Genomic DNA, 23,302 nt, shown 5'->3' with positions numbered 1-23,302 from the left:
GGGATGGACACAAAAGACAGCAGTGAGAGACATAGCAAAAGAAGCCATTTATTGAAATAATAACATGAACACTTTTTTTTTTAATCAAGCAAAATGTAACAGGTTCCACATTGAAACACACGGTCAACACTTGGTCTGAGACCCCCCCCCCCTTTGATCAGAGTCCTGCAGCGAGGGCAGAGAGCAACACACCACGGGTGTGTTTGCGATCTTTAACACATAAACCTTCAGACAAAAAAATGGGAAATCTAACACATGGCTTTTTTAAAATCAAATATATACATTTGTTCTTACAGCATTTACACAGAAAAATAAAAACACAGCAAGTAGCACAGAGGAACTCTACCTGTCAATCCAAAGTTTCAGGAGAACTGAATGGGAACCGCATGTAGCGAGAGGAGAAACTGAAGCACGAGGAGACTCCTTTACTAATGCGGACAGTGAGGAGCAGCAGGGGGTGTCTGGAGAAGGATCAGGGTTCGGGACAGGAACATGCTAGAACAACCCCGAGTCTCTCTCCCAGCTGGGCTCACTTCACTTCCACTGCAGTCCAGTTAGCAAGAAAGAGATGGGTCAAGATGAATCTCCCTACAACGCCCACCACGTTAGTTTCAACTGGTTCATGGCAGATCTGTGATCCCTATGGGACACATTTTAAGGCTCTTTCAGGAGGGTATGTGCTTACTTGTGCTTGCGCTGTATCGTATCGATTGTTAAACAGGAACTCTGTGAGCCTCAGGGTGAGAGTCCGTGGTACCGATGTCTGACTACCTTTGTTCCTGAGGCAGTGGTCTCATTACGGTCTTTGTTTCATGAAGAAACCCAACCTTCATTAACCTTATGTGTTCCCCAAAAACAACGTAGTTTGAAGCGCTACCAAAATAACGTACAGTTCTTCTCAAATCCAATGACTGCATCTTGTGACTCTTTTCACACTCAGCACCTCACACTAACTATATTATAGTTGGAGGGAACCACACCACTAGAGGGCGCCAAATCCTCCACGCGGCCCCTTTGAAGCCTTGAGGTTTAGTGGATCAGTTGATCAGATTTCAAGGCTCTTTTCTGTCCATAATGTATTTATGCAGAGAGTGAAGTGAGCCTATGGGGGTCCTTGCTGTGGACGCACTAAAGAGTGAGTGGGAGGTGGCAAACAGACACAGGTGCAAACATGTGGGCGATACCGAGGATAATCGCCCTGAACCCACCTATGCCCCCGTGCACTGTACAGGTGGGACGGCGTCCTGGTGTTTCTCTCATTGCAGACGGAGGCCTGGTGGTCTACATGTTAGAGGAGAGTTCTAGTGTCCATAGTTTATATAATCACACGTCACCATCTCAGAGCAGCAACAAGGAACATTCCTTTGTGATTGAACGCCGGTCGTGCTGCACTTTCCCAACCAAGTCAGTGCATTCAATTGATAATGAGTATTAGTAGTTTATTCATGTCCTTCATCTAGTAGAAGCAGTGTTGACGTTCTGAAGAGGATGAAGACACTCCATCAATCAAACGTGATGACAAAGAGTAGTGCTTGGTCATCGAGGAGACCACCCCACATATCTTTGATATGGTCATGTCCTAGTTTGGGTCACTTTACTATTGAATATTCCAGGTGGAGACGCTGAAGATCTGACACCTTCAGGTAAGACTTTCTAAAGCTGGTTAAATCTTCTATCCTGAATAATGATACAAATAGTTGACCTTCAGACTCTCAAATGTTAACAGTAAAATATAAATCATTTATTTGGATCGTTTGGAAATCTGCCAACTCTGGTTACCTCCTCCGATTTGGACAGAATTGATTGATTGATCGTTTTGAGTGGGTGGAGCTGCTTTGATTGGAAAACACCAGGCTGACTTCAGCTCGGATGATTGGATAGTGTTATCCCCATTAGTGATAACATTTAGTACATTTGACCAAATCTGCCAAATGACACTTGAATTACATTCTAAATGACAGTGTGGAACAGCCTCTGAAGGACTTGTTGTTATTATCTAACCTTAACGAGATTATATTCTTTGTGTTTGGATCATTCAGTGTCATTCAGTGTCATTCAGTGTCACCGTCACACACGTCAAGGCCTCATTCAGCAACATGTAGCCTAGCAACAGCATCGAGCTGAATTGATCAACTTTTACAGTCATCTATAACAACTCACAAGGTTTGCCAACGACTTTCCAAAGTGGGTTTTGACAGACAGTTCAGTGTCTGTTTTGACAGATGCCAGGAAGCCTTTTCAAGGTGAGTGCAGACGGGGACATCGACACTGGGACAGCAGCCTTCCCCAAAGTGGACCTTTGTCTGTCAGGAGAAGCACACCAACAACCCACTCATGCTGATCCCAGCAGACCACGGTCCAGCTGACTAAGCCGGTGTGTGTGAGGGCCTCGTGGTCAGGGCTGTCACTTCGGAGTTCGGTCCGGAGGGCAAAAATCATTGTAATTCTGATGTGGCTGTCTTTGCAGATCAAGCAGGTAACGAGTGGATTTGTGGAAAAACGCCCTGAAAACACGTCGTTACACAAGTTACTTCTGCTACTTCTGCTACGGCTTAAAGATCCCGCGTTGACACGTTTTGTCATTAATGGCGTGATTGGCGCCGAGCCGCCGGTGGAGGGAGGTACATAGAAAAGCACATGATGCCATGGGAGGGGGGGGTTGGCCTTTACAACAGTTGCCACAGTAACCGTGGAAACTCCTGTTAGCTTGTCACTCTGAATCGTTAAATCCATTCTACAGAAATATCGTATGAATATGTTCACACACTTTTGTCTTCATTGTTTTACAAAGTGACGGCCCTAACATTCTGTCCATCTCCACTGTCTCAGAGACACGGTCCTTTTTTGTGACCTGGACAGACCATCTTAGTCTAAATGTCTTCCATGTGAGGCGTCCCAGGTTGACTCCTTTCTGCTCACTTTCTCCACAATTTGACACATTTTCAGTTCAGCACCAAAACCCTTGACCTTGTGGTCCCTCCTGAAGCTGGGGGCAGTTGGTCTGTAGCACATCCATCCCACCGCAGTGCTTTCCCTAAACATGTGACACCTTTTGCGTGTCTCTCGCCTGTCTGATGCTGTACAGCCACTTTATGACTCGCGCGTTTCGCTCCACGGCCGAGATGCCGTATGGAACCCGCTCCCCAGCCTCCGCCTCCTCCTCCTCCTCCTCGTCGTCCCCGTCCGACAGAACATCGTTGGAAGACCTGCGAGACCGGTCGCAGTCTGAGGAGATCATTGAAGCCGAACGGAAGTTCAGGCTGACGATGTCGGAGTTGGCCCTCGCAAAGTTCTCTGGGCCGACTGCTTCCAGCTCCTCGGGGTCGAGGCCGCAGTAGTTAAAGAAGCGCTCCACGTCGGCCCCCGCCCGGGCGTAGCGGTCCGACAGGTCGGATTTGGACCGGTGGAGCGAGGAGCGCCGAGCCACCAGAGAACCCAGCTCCGCGTTGGCGTCGGCATTCGAAGGGTCTCCCAAATCACAAGGTAGCGACTGAGGGGCAGTGTTGTCGCAGAGCAAAGGGGATGGGGTCGGGCGGGGGGGCGGCAGCGACAGAGACAGAGCAGGGGGAGGGAGGGAGGCGGGGTTGGGCTTGGGAGGGAGGGGCGGAGCCGAGGAGCTGCTGGATCGCGCCGCACGGAGCGGCTTGCCGTTGCACAGTCGCAGGAGGTCTGAGGAGGAGTGGGAGGTGAGGAGAGGCGGGAGGGGGGAGCGAGAACGGTCCACACCTCCTTCGCCTCGTCGGCTGAGGTTAAGGTTGCCACCCTGCAGTGGGCTGCGCCGCCCCCCGCTGTGGATGGGAGGAACCTTTAGGGAATGGGAGAAGGACCGGAGGGAGTGCGAGGTGCTTGGACTCGGAGCAGAGTCTGGTGGTTGCTCATTTAGTGTCATTGTGGATCGGTACGCTAACGGCATCCTAGGAGTACAAAACAAGACAAGAAATAGGATTGTGCCACAGATCGTCCCTGCAGCTCCAGGACAATGATTGATTTATGATTGTTACCCAGATATTCTCCCCCCTGACCTAAGAACGCTTATGAATTGTGCCTCTTTGGGAATACAGCCTCGTAAAAGGAAAACTAATATTCAAAAGACATCTTTTTATTGAGTTTTCTGCAGCACACAGAAATTGAAATGGTGTAAAACATTGATATATTTTTGTTAATTGTTAGGGTGCCAGCCTCAGTGGGTAGAAAGATGACAAGTTGATGGTAGTTAATTACGTAGCCTGTCGGGGTTTTGGAAGGACAGTTAAAGGCGGTGCTGCCACTGACTGGCTCATATAATGTAACCAGTGCACCATCAAAGCAAAGTCAAATGTGTAAGCTTGTCCTTTTCTACCTCTCTGCCATCGAGCGCTTTCATTCTACAGAAAAAAAGTCAATCCTTTCTTGGGTCACAAGCATAATTGGGATAATTAGGAATATATAAGTCAAGGTTGAATAATGAAGTAGTAAAATACCTGGATGGTGTCCAACTCCTGGCCATTCCTCCGGATGACCTCATCATCACAGCGCTCTTGGCTCCAGCCCCATGTCCTTCGGATCCTGCGCCTGGAGACGACGAGGAGTTAAGCAGGTTTTTAAGGATCTCCAGGTTTAAATTCCCCCGTTTGCTGGAGCCGCTGCTCGTTGGACACGTGTCCGACTTGGTGTTGTTATTTGACGCCTTGAAAGGTGTCCCGCCTCCATGTCCTCCTCCACCAATCCCAAAGCTTCTCTTGGACAGGGTGTGACCAGCAGGAGGCTTAGCCAGCACGGGTGGTTTGATTGGCTCCTGCTTGGCGTTGATAACCTCCTGGCTCTTGACATACTTGGCCTTGTCAGCTTCTAGTCTTTCAACAGCACTGAGGCGCTTTGGGTTGGATTCCACCTGAGGCACACATTCAACATGTATATGTCAAAAGAGGCTGATATATTCATCTAAATCATGACTTCTATGGTTCTATCCTAAACACTTATGGCCTGCGCACTCCTCCCTGCATTGAGGAGAGGGGGGGGGGGGGGGCAACCTTCAGAGACTAACCTACATGCACGTCTTTGGAAAGTTTAGGACCTCCTCGGGAATTGGCCATTGTTCCTTGATATGTGTGCTTCTACCAAAACTAATACTGTTAAAAATCTAGTTATGAACAACATGGTTCAAATACTTGCGGTTATAGTTTAGTTAAAATGCATTTGGGTGCAATCACAAGCATTGTCTAAAATGGCCTTTATTTGTTTGAAATGGACTACACTCATAGTTGGATATTATGCCAATGGTCTGTTGCCATATCAGTAACAACGTCAGTAACATGTCTTATTCATATACAGTGCATGCCTTTAATGGCATATGCCAATAGCTGGACATTTCATCTATTCATTATTATTATTATAACGGTATGACTTGTCCCTTCTCTTAGGAGTTCCAGATCCATCATCAGGCCACATGTTTAAGGGAACCTGGAGAAGAAGGAGCCATCGTGCATCCATCAGTTTGAGAAGCGTCCTTCCTTGGCTACGGCTGTCTTTGTGTATGTCGTTGGTCACACAGTTGTCCTGTTGTGGCTGTGACATTTTCCCCCACTGGCATATAGAAGAGTCACCAACTAGCCTCACCTGCATGTGTTTGAACAGGTTTTAGGGTTTCCACCTTGCCTGCAGTCTAGTATCTGTTAATTGTAAAAATACTAATCGGTTTGAAAGAATTGTTGTTGCATGTTGTAAACCCTTTGTCAACATAAGCACTCTGATATGGGCCTGGGTGTACACACACACACACACACACACACACACACACACACACACACACACACACACACACACACACACACACACACACACACACACACACACACACACACACACACACAGAGAGTGATGTAACAGTACCTGTCTCCTGAAGTAGTCAGGGCCCTTGTTGAGTATGCGAAGTGGTACCGCAGAACTGAATGCCGTTGCAGGGCCAGCAGCCTTGCTATCTGGCAGTGTCTCTGTCGGCATGGCAACGAGGCGACTGGGGTGGCCAGCCGTGGTGGCAGCGGGTGCGGGGGGGTCGACAAAGGACGGGGGCACTGGAGGACCCCCAAAACATGGAGACACAAGGTGGAAAGGAAAAAGTCTAAAAAGAGACGAACCCCATGGCCCTCCTCATCGCTTGTGGGGCCCGGTGGGGCCGAGCCAGACTCGTTGGGTTCGTGAGGGGGGGGGGACTGGTGAAGCACTGTATCGAAATACACTACTGCATCGCCAGAGTCAACAACTGACCTCTTGGTGAGATCATCTAAGATGGACCGATAGATGGATGCAAAGAGAGGGAGCGAGGAAAGGAGGACACACAGGGTGTGTTCCAGTGCAGTGGTGTGGATGAGTGCTTCCACAGGGGCCCGAGGAGAAGAGGGGGACGGTGGAGAGGAAAGCCCCGACGCCTCTCCACGCTCGCTTCAGCTCTCCCGTCAACTCCCCACAATATCTGAAATAAGAGAGAAAGACGGGAAAGGAACAGCCAATGAGGGTTGAGATAGAATGTGACATCATGCACCTATCAGCAATAGCAACAATATCTAGGACACACACATAGTGCCTCTATGAAAAGGATGACATAAACATCATCGTCACACCCCAGGGAGAGCCCACTGAGCCCCCCTACTTTGTGTAGTGTCAGTCTTTGCAGTCAAATACATGTGGTGCTGATCAATACATGTTTGATGTTGGTGGCCCAGTGGTCAGGGCCCCCTTTGAGGATACAGGGACATTACCGTCGTGGCTGTGTTAGGGTTGGTGATGAAGCCCCGCGGCCCCCCAGTCGGCCCACTGCGCCCCCCAGCTGTGTTAGCTGGTGTTAAATGTTAGTAGACTAATAGCACATTCAAACTAGACAGTCCAGAAACAGCACGTTAAAAAAGTTTCGTTAAAAGAATTAAGAAGCAACTGAATGGTTGTTTTCACCAAGTTTCCAGTGAGAAAAAACGTTTTACCAAGGCAGAACAAGAGTGTGCCAAAAGATTAAAGGAGCGCCAACTTCAAACAATGAAGAACAATGTAGAAAACTGGAGAGGAAATTGTTATTTCTATTTTTTGATGAACCATACTACATATTCATTTGCAAATGCAAAATATACTCACCATAGATAACATTTTGTCTCTGCATTTGTATTTTACAAATGAAAGATGAGTGCTTCATTTAGCTACGAGTGAGAGTGGAGGAGAGGGACTGAAGGTTGTCACTATTGTGAAGCCTTTACTGTGTGTTCTGCTCACGTTCCAGCCTTTCAAATGCACGGAGGAGCTCCATCAACATGGTCATTAATTTTTTTTCCACAATTCAAATTCAAATTTGAAGTTCCCTTTTCTATCACAGTCTTCTTTAATCTGGTGGAATATACAGTGTGGATCATGTTTTGGTTAATCTAGGGACATAAAGCTGCTCATACTGGATTGAAAAATCTGTATGGAATATTAATTATGCAAATGAAAGTGGCTGCCTGTGTACTGTGCATTATCTGTTTTCTTTGTGTGTCGGATTGATAAAAATCCTCTAATCTGCCCGTTCAATCTGTACCCTGCAGGGATGGTTTACACCCCCCACACACACAGCTGGGCCTCTCATTTTCTCTTTTGGACTATAATTCCAGCTCTGATGCAAACTGGGGAGCCGTTTGTTTGCTGAAGCACTTCAACAGCAGATCAGCAAGGTTGTGTCTGTGAAGCTGGAACCTGGGTGGACTGTGAGGGTCACTAGTTGGGCTGTGCGGTATACTGGTTCAAAGAGTTACGCCATAGCAACTGACGTTGCAGTTCGGCGGGCGGCAGATTTTTATTTTACACGTGACGGAGGAGCCTGCAGCGGTCGGACCAGAGACCAGATGCACGACACAACTTGTGCCCAAGCAAGAGGCTGTGTCTGGTTTTGGAAAATCCTAAATTACGTGAGATCAGAAAAAATATTTATTGCAAAGTCTGTTGGGTCTCTGGTGGCAACACTAGCAGCCACAACAAGCTAACACGCTAACAAGCTAACACGCTAACTCGCCGGCCAGTTGCGAGCTAGTTGGCCAGCAAGCGGCGAGCAGAGGTCCTTTTTGCGATACTGTCCCGTACCGGGATACCGACAGAATCTTTAAATACCGTGACATGGATTTTTGGCCATACTGCACCACCCTAGTCACCAGCTATTACATCTCTGGACAAACTTCACTTAAGAACATTGTATACTCCACGGTGGTCAAACTGTGGCCATAGGAGTGGGAACCCTTGTTGCAGCGTTAGAACACTTGTGGGGAAGTGGAACGTGTTGTTGCTCTTTTGCCTTCTGCAGCTCCTCTTACCGTTGGAAGGAGTGAGCTGAGATCATGCTGCAAGCTTACCACTGGATGTCACCAAATCCTACAGACTAGCTTATTCATTTTAAAACGGGCAAACCACATAACTCTTATTTGCCTTAAAAAGGGGAGGGGGCTGGTTTGAGGACATCAGGATTGCATTACTACTCATGGCAGATGATGGGTTCTGTTGACTACTTCAGAACGTGACCTTCAAGGTGGTTTGGGAGTGAGTCACTGCCCCATGCATAGGAGTTCAAGTCTCCTGGGGTCTTCTTCACAAGGGAGGGGGAAATGGAGTGCGAGATGGACAGATTGTTTTCGTGAAAGAGGAAGCTAAGCCTGAAGGCAACGCTCTTGATTTAGCAGTCCATTGACTTTCAGACGTCCAACTATGGTCATGAGCTCTGGGTAGTTGGGTGTCACAGATACAAGCGGTAGCTTGGCGAGGTCAGTCTCCGATGTAGGCTATGCAGCTCAGACATTCGGAGCGTGGGAAGGGGCCATCTGAGGTCGTCCTATCATCTGATAAGGACCCCTCCTGGAGGCCTCTGTGGAGAGGTTTTCCAGGCTCCTACAGCTGGTAAGGTAGAGCCACATGACGCTGGAGGGAGTATACATTTTATCTGACCTGGGAACGCTCCGGGTATTCCCAGGAAGAGCTGGGAAGCGTTGCTCTGGAGAGAGATGGTTCAACACCATTTGTAAATCCGATCCAGAATGGCGGAGGTAGTGTATATGTATTTATGGAGAAATGACCCTTCTACAATTTACCAATATATAAATGTAGACTATAAGAATCTGTGAATGCAATGTATCATCTGTGATAAATGTACTGACCAAGTAAATGTCTCTAGTTTACTACACACAGTGAAGGACTGAGTTCATCTGGATTAGAAACATGTGTCTTGCTCATTTCCTGCACAGCTCTCTACCAGACGGAGGACGGAGAGGAAAGGTGGACCAACAGTAAATCTTGTTTACCGTCTCCTTCTTCTCCTTCTCCCCTTTAACCCAAACTGACTTCAACTGTTATCATGCTACGGCAGGCCAGAGAAACACTGGTGGGATTAGGCCGCGTTTCTCTTGCTTTCAAAAATCAAAGTGAAAAATAAGCTAAAAAGACAGACGCTACCTCTCCCTGTAATCCCATGACAGTAATGTGAGAGAGAGAGAGACAGAGGGAGGGAGAGCGATCCTGCCAGAATGCCTGCAGGACTATTCTTTCCCGGAGAACACTTGGCTGTTCATTTCTGGCATTTATGAACTGCAACGGCCTATTATTGTGTTTACCAGGGTGGCTGGTATTCACATTGGCTGTATTTAGATTACGAGGTTTGAGCCTTTAGACCTCTCTCTCACACTAAGTATTGAATGTTTCTCGGCAATTGGATCACAGATTGACAGCAACCACTACGACGCATCGTGATCCAAACTCACCATCATCGAGAATGGAAAACTTTGTATTGCCTCGATATCAACTCTTACTCTTCTGTCTTTCACGACAACACTGCAGAGGGAACTTGAATTAAAAGCAATCCTTTAGTGTGAGTATATTACTTAAAAGGTTAATTGAAAGCTGCAGATATACACTCACCGGCCACTTTATTAGGTACCCCATGCTAGTAACGGGTTGGACCCCCTTTTGCCTTCAGAACTGCCTCAATTCTTCGTGGCATAGATTCAACAAGGTGCTGGAAGCATTCCTCAGGGAGTTTGGTCCATATTGACATGATGGCATCACACAGTTGCCGCAGATTTGTCGGCTGCACATCCATGATGCGAATCTCCCGTTCCACCACATCCCAAAGATGCTCTATTGGATTGAGATCTGGTGATTGTGGAGGCCATTTGAGTACAGCGAACTCATTGTCATGTTCAAGAAACCAGTCTGAGATGATTCCAGCTTTATGACATGGCGCATTATCCTGCTGAAAGTAGCCATCAGAAGTTGGGTACATTGTGGTCATAAAGGGATGGACATGGTCAGCAACAATACTCCGGTAGGCTGTGGCGTTGCAACGATGCTCAATTGGTACCAAGGGGCCCAAAGAGTGCCAAGAAAATATTCCCCACACCATGACACCACCACCACCAGCCTGAACCGTTGATACAAGGCAGGATGGATCCATGCTTTCATGTTGTAGACGCCAAATTCTGACCCTACCATCCGAATGTCGCAGCAGAAATCGAGACTCATCAGACCAGGCAACGTTTTTCCAATCTTCTATTGTCCAATTTCGATGAGCTTGTGCAAATTGTAGCCTCAGTTTCCTGTTCTTAGCTGAAAGGAGTGGCACCCGGTGTGGTCTTCTGCTGCTGTAGCCCATCTGCCTCAAAGTTCGACGTACTGTGCGTTCAGAGATGCTCTTATGCCCACCTTGGTTGTAACGGGTGGTTATTTGAGTCACTGTTGCCCTTCTATCAGCTCGAACCAGTCTGGCCATTCTCCTCTGACCTCTGGCATCAACAAGGCATTTCCGCCCACAGAACTGCCGCTCACTGGATGTTTTTTCTTTTTCGGACCATTCTCTGTAAACCCTAGAGATGGTTGTGCGTGAAAATCCCAGTAGATTAGCAGTTTCTGAAATACTCAGACCAGCCCTTCTGGCACCAACAATCATGCCACGTTCAAAGTCACTCAAATCACCTTTCTTCCCCATACTGATGCTCGGTTTGAACTGCAGGAGATTGTCTTGACAATGTCTACATGCCTAAATGCACTGAGTTGCTGCCATGTGATTGGCTGCTTAGAAATTAAGTGTTAACGAGCAGTTGGACAGGTGTACCTAATAAAGTGGCCGGTGAGTGTATATGCCAGTAAGTGAGAGTTTGTCCAATTTTTGTGGCGCTGTGTGATGGAAGCCGGTCAGCAGGTCATCCCTGATACCGATCGAGCTTCGCTGAGAAACAAGTATTTTCAAAGTTATTTGCACGTCGTCTTGCAAACAGAACTAACCATTATAAACAAGAACAAAGCAAAAACAGTGATTATTTCAACCACGGTTGATGGTAGAGATAAATGGCTGAGTTGAACGGGTTCCATGGCGATAAGCCACTCCCCCTCTCTGCTGTGTTTAGCGCCGATGAAGGGAATGGCGTGAATAATCCTAGATAGCAGCAGTGAAGTGACGTACCTGGTGATCAGATCAGATCACACCAAACACCAAGCTCTTCCAATACCAGGTGTCGTTTGTAGTGTTTCACCTGTATCACCACTTGGCATATAGCGAAGAATCTATAGCATGCGCGCGCACACGCACCCTCTCTAGCTCTTTCTATTGTGTGTGTGGCGTGTGGAGCAGAGTACTGCTCAGAAACCAACCAGAGCCCCCCAACACTGGTCTTCATCTAACTTCAGTGTTCAGGTTGAATTTTCTATTTATAATCACCTGGTTAAGCACAAACCCTGTACTAGCATAGGTAGACAGGTACTATATGATATATATTCAATCAGCAGTGCTGATGTTTCTTTATATATTACAGACCAGTGTGCTTACACTATAACCCTGGAACTCCTGATGTCTTTAGCTAAAGCTTTTTTTAGCTAAAGACATTCTCTGGGGATCAGGTTGATTGGGGACTCTAGGTGCCTGTAGGTGTGTGGATGTGAGTGTGAATGGTTGTTTGTCTCGGTGCTGCCCTGCGATTGGCTGGTGACCGATCCAGGGTGTACCCTGTCTCTTGCCCGAAGTTGGCTGGGATGGACTCCAGCCCCCCCGAGACCCTGCGTGCAGGATAAGCGGTTTGAAGATGGATGGAAATACCGGCACACCACTGTTTTTATTTGATGTGGACGTGAGAGGAAATATTTAGAGAGTTCAAGAGGTGAACGTGCACAATGTCTTATTGATTACTAGTTTGCAGCTGTCCTATTGGCTAGCACAAGGGCCACAGTTTGCTGTTAGCTGTCGGGGTTGGACGCCTCCCACCTCCCACCCATGAGCTGCAGGTTAACAGTGGCTGTCACAGCTTTTATAACAAAAACCAATGACCAAAGTATTAAGAGTCTCTAATGATCATTCAAATTATTGACAGTAAAAGGATTGTTCTTCACAGATATTGTGTATTTATGTCTCAGTTGGAAACTAGTCCACAATTTGCGACAATCGCACAGAGTGACACACAACCACACTGATGAGTCTAGTCAATGGGGGCCTTCTACTGTCATTACATCTGATATCAAAACCATGTCTATGTTTGCAAGCATGTCACACCCTGATATTTGTCTCATGACACTGACACCCAGGGGACATTGTGACTCCCTACTGATATGACACAGGGTTTTATTGATGATGTGTCATGGCTCAAAAAGTTCTTATCTCCCCACGGACACAAATCCACAACACACCAAGCCTAAGTATGCGTGAACATGCCCATTACAGTCAGGGGAGAATTGACAAAGAATGGATTGCTGCCGCTGGCAGCACCATTAATCTCAGGGTCCATCCACAAAGGTACTGTGGAGAACACAGCCATGACGCTTAGTTTGGCCAAGTGTGAATGTTATTGTTGCACGAAGAACATAGTAAAGCGAAAAACGGAAAGTGAAGGAGAATTTAAAATAAATGATGTAAAATGATAATAACAATAGTTCAATAAGTCAGGAAATTGTTTTAAGTAAAAAACTTCACTTCACAATTTCACTGCGAAAATTCAATTGTAATTATGGTTGCCAATATTGCCCGTTAGGCATGCTAACGCCACTTATCCACTTAGCCAAGTACTGTAGGCAGTGTAGTACGGGTGGAGAAAAAAGAAAATACGGCAATATTTTTGATATCTTGATATTAATACAAAATGGTAGGATTGACCATTGGTGGTTTTACAAAGACTTTTACACAATGAGACTATTGGTAAAAAACGTCAGTAATGCCATCAGGCCATAAACCTTTGCTTACAATGTTTACTGAGGGAATAAATCAAGAGAGGTGAAGTCATTTTCACAGTTAGAATTATTTGTGTAGCTTTTCAACTCCATTTCTTGCAGCTGACATCATCACCTGGCCGACCGATTGGTTCTATTTTAAGGACTCAGCGTAGTGCCTGCGGGAGCTCAGAGGTCCAGATGGTCACTCAGCGGGACCTTCACCAAGTGACCTTCTCGCTGTACTACAGCTACACAGCAGAAACACACAAACAGGTCCTGCTGCTGCACTTTGGTGATTGTCAGAACTACTTTCTGGGAAAAGATTCTCCTCCCCAGGACCTGACTGTTAACTTTGACAACTTTGTGTTAACGACAACTTTGACTGCAAGGAACCTCGGTGTGACACTTGACTCCCAACTCTCCCTGAGGGCCAACATGACAGAGACAACACGGTCCTGTAGGTCCACGCTCTACAACATCAGGAGACCACGACCCACGCTGCGTGAGAAGGATCACGACTCTTTGCTGTCCTGCTCCCAGATGGTGGAAGGAGCTCTCTGATGACATCAGGACGGCAGAGAGCCTTCACATCTTCAAACTAAACCTTCACTGAAAACACTAACAAATTTTGCACTTAGATTGTACTTATGATGATAATGGCTCTTATCTATAACAAGTTATAAATCGGCTTATATGATGAAATTGCACTTTTTATCTCTGTGGTTGTAATGCATTTATTGTAAGTCGCTTTGGATAAAAGTGTCAGCTAAATTGCATGTAATGTAATAATGATTTAAGATGTGTTATGTGTGATGATAACATGCATTCTTTGCTATGTTTACATGAAGCTTCAGGCCACAGGTGTGATCATTGAATATACTGCAGTATTAAGTGAATAGGGTTTGGCCATCAGAAGGAGCCAGGAGGGAGTCATGTGATGCCTTGAAGCAGAAAGAAATTCACGAGCCCCCACCCCTCCCCGCGAGATTGGAAGAGCTGAGCTTCCCAGAAGCCTCCTGGGAAGCAATATTGATGCTCATATAACGCATTTCACTTTGTAATTGTATTGCTTCTGTTAGTTATTATACTATACTCTCTCTCTCTCTCTCTCTGTCAATATTAAAACACACACACTTTACATCACTAGAACTGGTCCTGTAGAATTTCTGGACCCACCCCCCCGCTACTCTTCTCTGTTGTTCACAGGACACCGATTGGTCTGAACACAATTGCAAAACCTGAACCCTGCAATATCAGAATCCAGCTGCCACACAAGGGGCGTGGGCCTGGAACGGAGGTTGGAACTGCCTCAAGCTGCAGCAGTGAGCAAGCACATATTGGAGAAGTGGTTTGGGGAAAACCAGGGAGGGTCTTCTAACGTGGGCTTCTGGTGCGTAAGGATGGCCAGGACGAGCTTACTGGTGAGGGAGGGGCCATCCTGACTACACAGCAAGGTCATCCTTTCCTCTTCTCTCTAGTCCTCTAATCCTCATTTCTACCCCTTCCTAACCTCACGCTCTGTTTATCCCCCCTTCCCGTTCTCCTTCCACACCTTCTCAGCAGGCACTGAGGTGGACAGGCTGCTCGGGAGCAGAGGGGTATACAGTATTGTTAGACTCTTTGAATTCATGGCTAGCTGCTGTAATTAAGGTTTTGTGATTAACATGTTCATAGTCTTGCAGAGACAAGTGAGCAGAAATGGATGAACTGAAACAGGCCAGCTCCAAATTGTGAATTTACACTTTCATCCTATTTGTCAGTTGTTAACTGGTTGATGAGTTTTCTTTGGTCAAAGTGCACTTTGACCACCAAAATCAGTTCATTGAGAGTCCAAATGGGGATTTGAGATAAATTTCGAACAAATATGTTGTTGAGACATTACATTGACAACATGTAACAACCGATCGGTTTGACGCAGGAAGAAGAGAAAACAAGTGGGTATGTTTAGAAATATGTCATATAAAATAAATATTTGAATTAATTAGTTGAATTAATTCTAAATCATCCAACTTGTTTGGATGTTCTGGGGTTTGCCGACGTCATCAACTCCTTACATGGCCTCGGCCTCCCTCCTCCACCACATCCCCCAACACGAATAAACTAGCTAGCAGCATGAAGCAGACTCAAGCCTCAGAATAGGGTTGTTCAGATACAAAAATTCTGACTTTGGTACTATATGTACACTATGTGTGTGTCACAGAGGTGGCAGCCCTGTAGCTTTGTTAGCTTAACAACAACTTTCCTAACAGTCAAACATCAGCAAATGCAACACAAGACAAAGCAGACGTCCTCTTTAACACGGACGTTTCCTCTTTTTGGGAACAAAAAATGCGTAAAATAATAAATACTTCGTATCTAAAGTATTTTTCGATCTCACTTCTGGACGGTCAGCAGCAGCTCCTGCACATGAGGACATGTCTCCCTGAGATGACTCTGTGAGTGACAGCTGCTTGTTGTACGTGAGCTGGAAGCCCCGCCCACCCAGCCAATGCGTGCACAGGACAGGGAGCGGAACACTGAGTGCTCTCTGGGTGCCGGTACTAATAATAGTCAGAACCGTACCGTTTGAAACGTAAGGGTACTGCGGTACCTTTCTAGTACCGGTACACCGTCCAACCCTACCTCAGAATGCGCTGTATTCAGCTGCACAGTTCCACAAAATTCTGAACCAAATGGATTTTGTCCATATATGAAGACTATGTCACGCAATAAATTGGGAAAAAGTTTTTGCAACCTGGGCCAATATAACGCTGGACTCAAGCAAAGGCTTGGTTTGGAAGGGGGGGCTAAAAGAGACAGGCGCTAAACGGGACGTTTCTCCCCTTTTTCCCCATGGAAGGGTTTTCATTTCGGCATAAGTTCACTTTCTACATGAACTAGTTCAAAGTTCAGTTCACAAATTTTAAAATGAACTAGTTCAGTTCATAGTTCACAGTTGCAACTAGTTCCGTTCTTTTTTTCCATACGTTATCATTGCCACAGCCCAGAACCACAGACAGCAATTATTTGATCAGTTTTAACACTGAAGCTATGCATCAGATTTAATCTTCATATCTAATTTTGAATCCTTATCCAACCAGGGTTCACATTAGTATTGAGGGGATTGTTGCTTTAATGTTGCTGTCCATTCACTCCACACTAGCAGCAGCTGCAGCGTTCACCCCTACAGTACATTCTCAAACACATGCTGCTTGAATGGTCTTTTTTAAATAAGGAATAAAAACACGACAGTTATCATTAAGGTGCAAATGTGCAAAGAAAGGTCAGAATTGCTCTGCAACACGCGCAAGCCTTTTAGAACCACGAATTGAAACGAGTCCGTCGACCCAAGAACACAGCAGCATGTTCCAGCTTTAAACCAGCAAGTTAAGCACGGCAATTTGGGCAGGACACAAGCAACAGGCTCCTGGATGGAAGTCCTGAGAATGAACACATCTATCCACACAGATCGTCTACTGACATGACTTTGATGATTAAATCATTAGATGCAGATTGTAACTCTTCAGCAGACCACACAGTACGCAGGATGAATGGGATTCAACAGTACCTAAAAATCCTTTAACCTGATCAGTGTCTACAGTGAGTAGACATGGGCTGTTAATCAAACTGCCTGATACACCAATAGATGTGATTTGTCATCTTCAAACATGAAAGCTGCTCTGACCTGTTCATTTTGGTTAAATAGTAAGAGTTTAGTTTTGCCTACTTTTGGTTTCTGAATAGGTGATTCTTCTTTGAGACACTACATTAGCACACACAGGACAAATAATGCACAGTCACGGTGCACATTGTTGTCCGTGGCAACAGTGGGTTCGCCCCAGCTCACGATACGCTTAGTTAGTCCAGACTGACCAAGCAGGGCTTCATAGGCGGATGTCAACAGAGTGAGAAGAGAAGCTGGAATCCTTCAATATTCCTTAGGAATGAAAATGTCACAGGATGTTCTTAGTGCAGACTCCCCGGGGAACATCCCTCAAGCTCTGGTTAAAAGCAAGGCTGACGTGTAGCAGAGTTAATGAGTTCACCTCAGAGCCACAGACCATGTCTTACAGATTTGCCCTAGTGCCTTAATCATGACAGTAATTAAGGACTTCTTGTGGAACCCAGTCAAACGGTTTAGAAATACATAAAAAGACTTGGAACACTAGAAAAAGGGATGCGCAGGAGAGTAGAGCAGGCCTGAAGGAGCAGCTCAGGCTCATGGATGCCTTCAGGGAAACATGAGCCTGAGCTGGAATGCCAGAAAAAGCAGTTCCAAGATCAGTTCACTAATCCCTACAAAAAGCAAGCACCAACCGCCATGTCAAACTCCTTGTATGGCTGACATATTTTGGCAATAAGTGTTCCTGATTCCAAGAATCATTTCATCTCCTGGCTACGATTCGAAGTGGAACAGTAGAGATTACGTTGGAGTTGTGTACCAGGAATGTGTTTTTTTACAGTGTTTGGTTGGCAAACAGCAGGTTGCCGTGCAGAATTATGTTTTATGGCTTTGCAGCAAAGCTTTGTCAGGACGGCGTAGTGTGATCAACGTTCCTCAGCATCGTGACATGCGCTGCTTTAATGTAGCGCTCTACTTTTCACGGAGAACCATTATTAACGACGGATGGCCGAAGAATTCTTTGACCAAAGAAAAATGATCAATAATAAATCAAATTACTTTGCTTCCAACTTCTCAAAGTTTGTTGTTATCATTTGCATTATTGTTGAATTCATCTCTTATGGTCTGTTCATTCAGAGAATAGAAGGTTTAAAAAGATTTGATGGATTTTTTGTCACTTTCAGACATTTAAAAAGGACAAGAATATTTCATTTCAAAATAGAGAAAACATTTTTTTTTCCAATGGTGAGATTAATTATCTCTTATTCAAATTTGTGTCACGGAAGAAAAGCCTCCTGTTTCTGTGTGTATTATCTACCATGTCAATATATATTTTGAAATGATCTTGTCACAACTACTAGTAGTCTTGTCCTGAAACAAGGAGCCTTTCTTGTGAGCTTTTGCACTGCGATCAAAGGTGTCAACCTGTTGTGGTCTCCTTTCCATTTAGGTTGGTGCATCGTTTTAGGGACGGTGGCGTCAGAGAGAACTGGAAATGATGTCAACATTCAGCATTACAACTGAAGTCCTTTTGTTTGAAGATAAGATTCAGGGCACTTGGTGTCTAATCCTATTATTTAATGGTTTGGAACAAATGTCTGATGCTACTGTCCAGAAACATGCTTTCTGGGTTCGGTTAATTGGTGACTCCAAACTGCCTGTTTGGGAGAGAAGGGTTGTTCTCCTCTTTGTCAGCCCTGCGATTGACTGGTGACCAGTGGTCTTTCGCCGATGTGGCTGGGATTGATTCCTGCCCCCCCCTCTAAAGATAAGTGGTGGTGACTGAATGACAATCTAGTGAGACTTTGACACGTTGGAGCCAACTCTCCAAAAGAAGACTTTATTTCATGAAAGCATGCTTGTAAACAGGGCCGTGTGTACGGGGGTACCAGGGTTACTTACCAATTTAATGTGACATCAGTGGCTCATTTTGTAAATGGAAACATGTCATCATAATAGATTATTACATGTAACTTTAATATTTGTATTATAATAAGATATGGCTAAAGATTTAAACGCTGCTATCATTCTAATTCAAAGGATTTGTAGTATAATTCTTCTGTTTTACATTTGGACCCAGTAGCACTAGGGGTACTGTTCAGGTGTGCTTTTGTTTTTTGTTTCAGTTCATTCAGATGTGAGATGATGGCAATAAAAATATCTAATCAGAAGGACTGGTTGTTTAAGACGCACAGATCTTTTTGCATTGGAAGTAAAACAACATTGATGGCTATATATATATATAATTATATATCATTGGTTGGTGGGTTAAGTTAGATGTGCTCTGTCAAAATAGAATAATTCTCACTCGTCTGTTGGTTACAAGCCAACAGCCTCTGTTGGTATTCATTAAATAAAAGATGACATGAAAAATAATAATATCTCATACATTCAGGTAGGAAATAGTAATATGTTTTTATTTTGGAAATAAAGGAATACCTTCATCCAATGTATTAAGATTGGTCTATGTGCAATATATCCAGGTTGAACCTAAAAGTGTTTGAGTGTAGCAGTTGAGTCCAACCTCCCAAAAATATGGCAGCTGCTGGAATCGTAGTGGAGAGCCTGCTTTCTAAAAATGTTACTATCACCGTAAGGCAGATGTCACTGAATACAAAAAATGTCTTATGTAACGTTATTAACCCGCCACGCAAATGGCACCAACACGCTCTGATGAACTCATAAACTCAGCGATCCTTGACTGGAAGTCACAGCTTGTGGATCATCCCCTGAGGTTAAAACACTTAGCTGCGTTCACTGTCCCACGTGTCCAAGGAGAAACGGCTTCTCTGAGCTTACCTACAAGCTTTGGCCCCACGCTAATGCCCTCACATTTACTGTTAAGCACACAAGAGGTGGCCGAGTAGTAGTGAGGGCTTTGTTGGCTAGCTAGTAGTTAGCTTATTGCTTAAAAATGTCTGTGTAGCTGACCATCACTCATTACCAGGGCCGGAGAGACACTCGAATGCATCAAGACTAGACTTGTATCAATTCACACACCTTATACACAATCTATTCAGTTCATCCCAAGTGGCCAGCTGTGTTTCAGCTGTAGCTGATGCTGACGTGCCATGAAGCCGCATTCTCTCTCCAGTCCACCAGGGGATAAACCCTCTGTTTGTTTGGAAGTCTACGTCCCTCTGGATGCATTTCTAACTAAGTTGGTGTCAAGCTCTAGTTGGGGAGGGGAAGGTGGAACAATTTCTTCATCAATTATTGTCAAGGAGGCAGAATTGCTGTAACCATTTGGTGCCCCACTTTAGCACGGCGCAACAGTGGCAGAGTAGAAGTCTCTTATCGGATTGGGGTAGCCATCTGAAAGACTCCCCCTTTGAAAGCACAAAGGCCAGAGAGCATCATCGAGTCTCCAGTGTGTATTTGTGTGTGTTCATTGTGTGACTTATGGCGACTAACGGTCTGTATGTGTCCTCTACAACATGGTGTCAGTGACAATGAGACAGCTGCTCATGCAGGCTTCATTTACAGAAATACATAACTGTACATATATTACAGTGTTTCTCCTAGGTAACTCCAGGGGGGAGGGGTGTAACAATCGGCCAAAGCCACCCGGTCTGACCGGGGGATAATAGTCGGGCTAACAGTGTGGGGAGGGTGTGTTGTGCTAGAAGAACTGGCAAAAAGAGTCAGGTTTTTAGAGCTGATGATTGTTTGGTCAACTTTAGTTTTCGATGAATGTTTTTCTGAACTAAAGCCTAACTATGATCCCCTTCACTCGAAAGAAAGTGGGGGACAAAAACGTCTCTGAGCTGAAGTGAAAGCGAGTTCAGTCACCATGGTGAAAATCCACCCAATGGGCAAACAGAACCCTCACAAGCACGCACACAGGTGAGCACACTCCCACCAGCGCACAGGGAGCGCCCCCCCAAAGGGCCCAGGGATCCCTACAAAGTGCGTTGATGCGGAAGTGACTTAAAATCTGAATTTTCTCTAGTGACCATCAGGGGGCGACTCCTCTGGTCAAATAGAAGCCTATGCCTTGTCTAAATGACTCGACTTCTCTCTTGAGTTATTGCCAACAAGAGTTTATGGTCTATAGTTTAAAGTCTTCAATACAGCATCATGTTAATTTAGTAAAGGATGTTCCATTTAGGGTGAACTAAACCACAAAAGCATGGTGTGCGTTAGTGTTGTCACACGTCACTCCTCCAAATTCCAAACATACTGGGTTCTATTCACCGGATGTAAATAAGCTAAGATGACCAAAGCAAAGTTGAGGAACTCAACAGAACTGCAGTCCTCAAACCATTACAAGTATGTAAGCAAGCCTGCTTCAGACAACACACTATTCATTATTCAGGCTCAGTTGGAACCAATGAAACATTACACACACTAAGTGGAACCCTACAGAACCCTGGATGATTACAGTACCTTAAGGTTGGAACCTGATCAAAAGCTGTGATTAAATTACTTTGAAATTGATTGTGGAGCCGGGTATGTAGACGTACAATTCATACTGTACAGGAATCTTATACTGGTATACTGCCCAGCTGTAGTAAGGACTTATATGCAGTAGCAATTCACCAGGTGGTACGGATTAGGCAGACACATGTTGTGCTTCCTGTTTTGCCCAAAACAGCTTTTTTACGATGTGAGACCACCTGATATGAGATTGCTACACAGGCTTGACCTGATCCAGCACTTTAGGCTGCATCATTGTACAATACTGGTGTCTGTATGACAACAACTTTATTTATCAATGATAAATGGACAGCACTTATGCTTTTCTAGTCTTCTGACTACTCAAACACTTCACCTATTTACACCCTGATGACTACGGAGCAGGAGCTACCATACCCAGTGCCACCTGCCCGTCACTTTCTAGCATTCACACACTAGTCACAGCTACAGGAGCAATGCTGTCTATGGACACATCGACATGCAGCTCAGTCGGGCCTGGGATGGAACTGACAATCCTCTGATCCTCCACTCACAATACTGTGATGTGGTATTCCTGGATACTGCGGCTCTGGGCTGCAGTCAGAACCAGGAAAAAGCCTGACAGTTGGTGCATAGACTTAATTCTCCAGCATTACTCATCAGGACTGCAGACAGAAGCCGTGCTCTGTCAGCAAGGTTCTCACGTGGCTCTGATGCAAACATTCCAGGACTTTTCCTTGACTCAATAACTGGGTCAAAGGGGCCTCGGTCACCAAGAAACTCTCCCACTGCCCGCGGGCCCTCAACTCCAGGCTCACTGTCTGTCAACTGTCTTGTGGTGATCTCATTGGACATTTGTTTGGAAGTATCAAGCACTAGGGCACATTAACTGATAGGAGTAAGTTGTGTAAGGCATCCATTACATAAGGTCTTTTATGATCAATTATGCTCATGAAGCTTCTTTGGTACTGAGGGCCTATTAGACAGAGAATTCTAGTTTTCTAGAATCATTACCCAGGACCCCTAGCAGGTGAATACAGCCATGATTGGCACCTTTAAAGGTTTTTTGGATCAAACTGTGTGCACATGCCCGCTCACATATTGAATGTTGACATTATAACAAGTACCTAAAATGAATACAGGACGTCATCTACAGCTACATTTTGACCAGAACTAGAGAGCGAATGTGGTTCAACTCTGGAGAACACCCCCAATGTACCGATCTCATGTGCTTTTCAGTCTGTAACCTCTCCAAGCAAAGCCCAGGCGTAATGGATGTAGTGATCCTCAACTCACCTACAAACATAACTGTCACCATCATAACAAATAGGATGTACCCTTAGACAGAAGGCTAGAAAAGAAATGTATGATAATCCATTTCTTACACAAGAGAAAAACAACGATTGGGACAGACTGCACGTGCCAGAAGCTGCACATTAGCAGGTGACACAAACACCACACTACATCTGCGTGCGTGCGTGCGTGCGTGCATGTGCACGCGGGCTCCGGTGCTGGTGCAACACAATGCCAATCCCTCCCCGACTCAGCAGCACGCATGTGTGTCACAGCCCGCTCTGCAGAACCGAACCACACGACCAACCCAAAGGCTCCACGCTGCTGTGTATCACCGCACGCCGAACAATAGCCCCGTGTTCGACGTGTCTGGGAATGAAGAACAAGAAGAAATCACAGGTACCGCGTAGCGTCAACGGCCGCAATGGCGCCCGAGAGCATCTCGGTGGGACGGGGGGGCCATGTTAGCACCGCGGACCCGCCAGTCAGGCGTCCTTACCTGGGCATCCAGCTCCGGAAAACAAAGGATGCTGCTGCGGTTTCTCCCCGTTACGTTGATGCGTCTGGTCGGCCTGTCAGCATCCTGTTCCCAGCCTGCAGATCCCCATCAAGCTCCGGGACAGTAGTACAAGTGCTTCCGCTCAAGACTTTCACAATAAAGGCCGATTATGGCTGGTAGGACTATTGAAATAAGTTATGTCCTACTTTTGAGGATTTTGCAAACACATTTGAGTGGAAGCCTATTGTTGTTATTTCCTATGTTGAACAAAAAGGAAAATGGTATTAAAATATATTTACGTGAGTCAACTGATTTTGGTTTTAATGCAAGAACCTACGGCATGG

General features: G+C 45.6%; 1 protein-coding gene across 1 annotated transcript; it reads right to left on the bottom strand.

The window, feature by feature from the left end:
• Positions 1–133: 133 nt before the first annotated feature.
• Positions 134–23,121, bottom strand: fam110b (family with sequence similarity 110 member B). The gene is made up of 4 exons (XM_037458486.2): positions 22,959–23,121; positions 5,869–6,448; positions 4,461–4,870; positions 134–3,914 (listed from the first exon to the last, which is right to left on the bottom strand). The coding sequence occupies exons 2-4, from the start codon at positions 5,977–5,979 to the stop codon at positions 3,035–3,037; spliced, it is 1,401 nt and encodes a 466-aa protein (XP_037314383.2). The 5' UTR covers positions 5,980–6,448; positions 22,959–23,121; the 3' UTR covers positions 134–3,034.
• Positions 23,122–23,302: the final 181 nt, after the last annotated feature.

Source organism: Pungitius pungitius, chromosome 15 (assembly GCF_949316345.1).
Source record: "Pungitius pungitius chromosome 15, fPunPun2.1, whole genome shotgun sequence".
In the NCBI taxonomy this organism is placed as follows: Eukaryota; Metazoa; Chordata; class Actinopteri; order Perciformes; family Gasterosteidae; genus Pungitius; species Pungitius pungitius.
Note: the sequence above shows the minus strand (reverse complement) of the source record. Positions and strands in the feature narration are given on the sequence as shown.